Raw genomic sequence first — 2,484 nt, forward strand, 5'->3', positions numbered from 1 at the left:
TTCCTGCCTAGGACTCCGTTTCCTGCTATTCTGGGACTTCATCTGAGTTTCCACAAGCCCCAAAACTGGCCCATGCAATCACTTTCCATGACTCCTGTCTCTGTGGTCCCGTCTCTGAAGATACGGAACCACAAGTAGGGCAGCAGGGCCAGCATCACCACGAGTTCAAGGGCAGCTGGCAGCGCTTCCTCATCTCTATACTACTGGGGGTCTGGGTTCTAAGAGGAGGGACAATGGGCTCACACTGTCTGTTCTGAAGGAGAAGAGGCTGTCTCAAGCCATGGAGACGTTCTCTGAGGCATGCTGTGGCAAAGCTGTTCCACTCAGAGCCAGGGTGAACTTTGACTGTCCCTATAGCATACCTTGGGTCATTTAAATCCCTTGTAGCAGAGAGATGGTGCTGCTAGAATCATTCTGCACTTCAGAAGGGGGCCTACAGGTGAGAGGGCATCGAAGGATCTAGATATCTTCCAGCTACTTAACGGTTTAGCAAGAAGGACAAATGCAACTCCATCAGGAGAAAGCAAAGAGAAAAATTGCCCAAGAACATAGAAGGGTCAGTCCAGGGGAAGTTTAGTGAGCAAGAGAAGGATGGGCCAATTTACTGATCAGCCTCCTCCTCATCCTTCTCACCCTCCTCTTCTTCCTTCTTCCCTCCTCCTTCTCCGCCTGTCCCTCCTCCTCCTCCTTCATCATTTTGCTGGAGTTCTGATGCAACAGCAGGGGTTTCCTTTTCCTCTGCCAGCTCATCAAGCTGCTGTTGTGCTAGGAGTTGGCCCACCAACTGCTCCAGGGCCTCCAGGCTCAGCCTCTGCAGACGCTCCTCGTGTTCTTGCCTCAAAAAACCCAGCACTGTCTTTGCATCCTTTGCTCCAAAATGTTTGTCTAGGACCTGGCCCAGCTGGAGCCACAGGGGCTGGATTTGATGGGTCTTATCCAGCGCTGCATCCTCTTGAGGCCGCATGATGACATTGATGGAAGCATTGGGCCCAATGCTGTAATCTGAGAGGTATTTGTCATCAGCCAGGAGCTGGCCTCGGAACAGCAGGTGCTGCTGCTCCTCCGGTACCTGCAGGTGCTGAGAAACCAGTTTCTTCAGTGTGGCCACACTTTCTTTTCCAGATACCTTCAGGCTGCATCTTCGGCCCAAGAGCAGCTTGACCGTGAGGAACATTGGGGCCAGAGAGGAATCAGGAGGGATCCATGCTCTGGGAGTTGCCCTGAAGGTATAGGGCCCAACAGGTGACCCTGTCACCCCTCCTAGTAGGGCAAGGGCCCAGCCTACATGGGCAGCCACTAGCTAATGCACAGTGATGTCATAATGCTCCAGGAGGGCTCATTTCCAGAGTAGAACTTTAGGGACAGCAGAAGGGCATTGTGAACACGAAGCATCCTTCCTTCATGAGGAAAGAGGGGAGGAGGACAGAGTTGGGGGGGGGTGTGACCAGGAAAGAAAATGTAGGCCCAGGAGAAATGAGAGCTGGAACAGAGAAAGAGAACAGGGAAAGGCACTATCCCAACAGCATGGCCACTGATTCTTTCAGCACGTGCCTTTGGGTAATTTTCCTGCTCTCTTGGTGTCAGCCAGAGAAACCACGGAGCCCCCAGGAACACCAGCACAGAAAGCTAGGACACAGCCACTAATGGTGTCTGCCTTGAATCCATAGCCTCCACCTAATCCACACATCCTACAAGGTGCTTTGATGACGTCTTCCTTGCGGGAGGAGAATGCGTAGGCTCATTTAATCCTACAGCAAGGGGCACATAGCCATATCTTTATGGTGGCCCACCTCGCCTCCTAAAACAGTATCTTCCTCATGCCAGGCAGGCTCTGAGCAGACTTTGGGGTCAGAGGTACACAAGGTACAGGATATTTGTTGGGCATGTGAGTGTCTCATCTGGCAGGCTTCACTGCAACACATTGATCTTGGCCCAAACCCTTGTCAGGTGGAGTGAGCCCCAAAGGATGGTACTTTCTTGGTTGAGAAGCAAGTAGCCCTAGAAAAGAGCTACCATCCCTAGTAGGCAAGCTGACTGCATTGGAGACTCCTCAATTCTTCCCAGCACCCAAATCTATCCTTTCCTTCATCCCTGCCTGACTTCTCCTTCCCCACAGCCTTAACCTTACAGAGGATGACAATGTTGACAATAAGCACAGCTTTCCTGAGCCTGCCCATCCACAGCACCCCACTCCAACCCTGTCCCAAGCTTGCTCAACTTTCACTCCTGTCTCCTTGGCATCAGCAGCTGAAAGAAAAGCCCACGGGTGCGCAGACTTTCACCGTACATGCCTATTCTCCCGTGGGAGCCTGAACTGTCACTATACCTGTTCTCCCATGGGAGCCTGGACTGTCACTATACCTATTCTCCCATGGGAGCCTGGACTGTCACTATACCTATTCTCCCGTGGGAGCCCAGACTGTGACTATACCTACTCTCCCATGAGAACGTAGACTGTCACTACACCTATTCCCTCACTCCTGT

At 52.2% G+C, this 2,484-nt stretch overlaps 1 protein-coding gene across 1 annotated transcript; it reads right to left on the reverse strand.

Annotated features, from left to right (window-relative positions):
* Positions 1–560: 560 nt before the first annotated feature.
* Positions 561–1,299, reverse strand: Ubl4b (ubiquitin like 4B). The gene has a single exon (XM_021197094.1). The coding sequence runs from the start codon at positions 1,172–1,174 to the stop codon at positions 602–604; it is 573 nt and encodes a 190-aa protein (XP_021052753.1). The 5' UTR covers positions 1,175–1,299; the 3' UTR covers positions 561–601.
* Positions 1,300–2,484: the final 1,185 nt, after the last annotated feature.

The sequence above is a fragment of the Mus pahari genome, chromosome 4 (assembly GCF_900095145.1).
Source record: "Mus pahari chromosome 4, PAHARI_EIJ_v1.1, whole genome shotgun sequence".
Classification (NCBI taxonomy): domain Eukaryota; kingdom Metazoa; phylum Chordata; class Mammalia; order Rodentia; family Muridae; genus Mus; species Mus pahari.

Coding starts and splice junctions, on each gene's coding strand:
- Ubl4b (XM_021197094.1), bottom strand. CDS start 1,174: ATGTTCCTCACGGTCAAGCTGCTCTTGGGCCGAAGATGCAGCCTGAAG.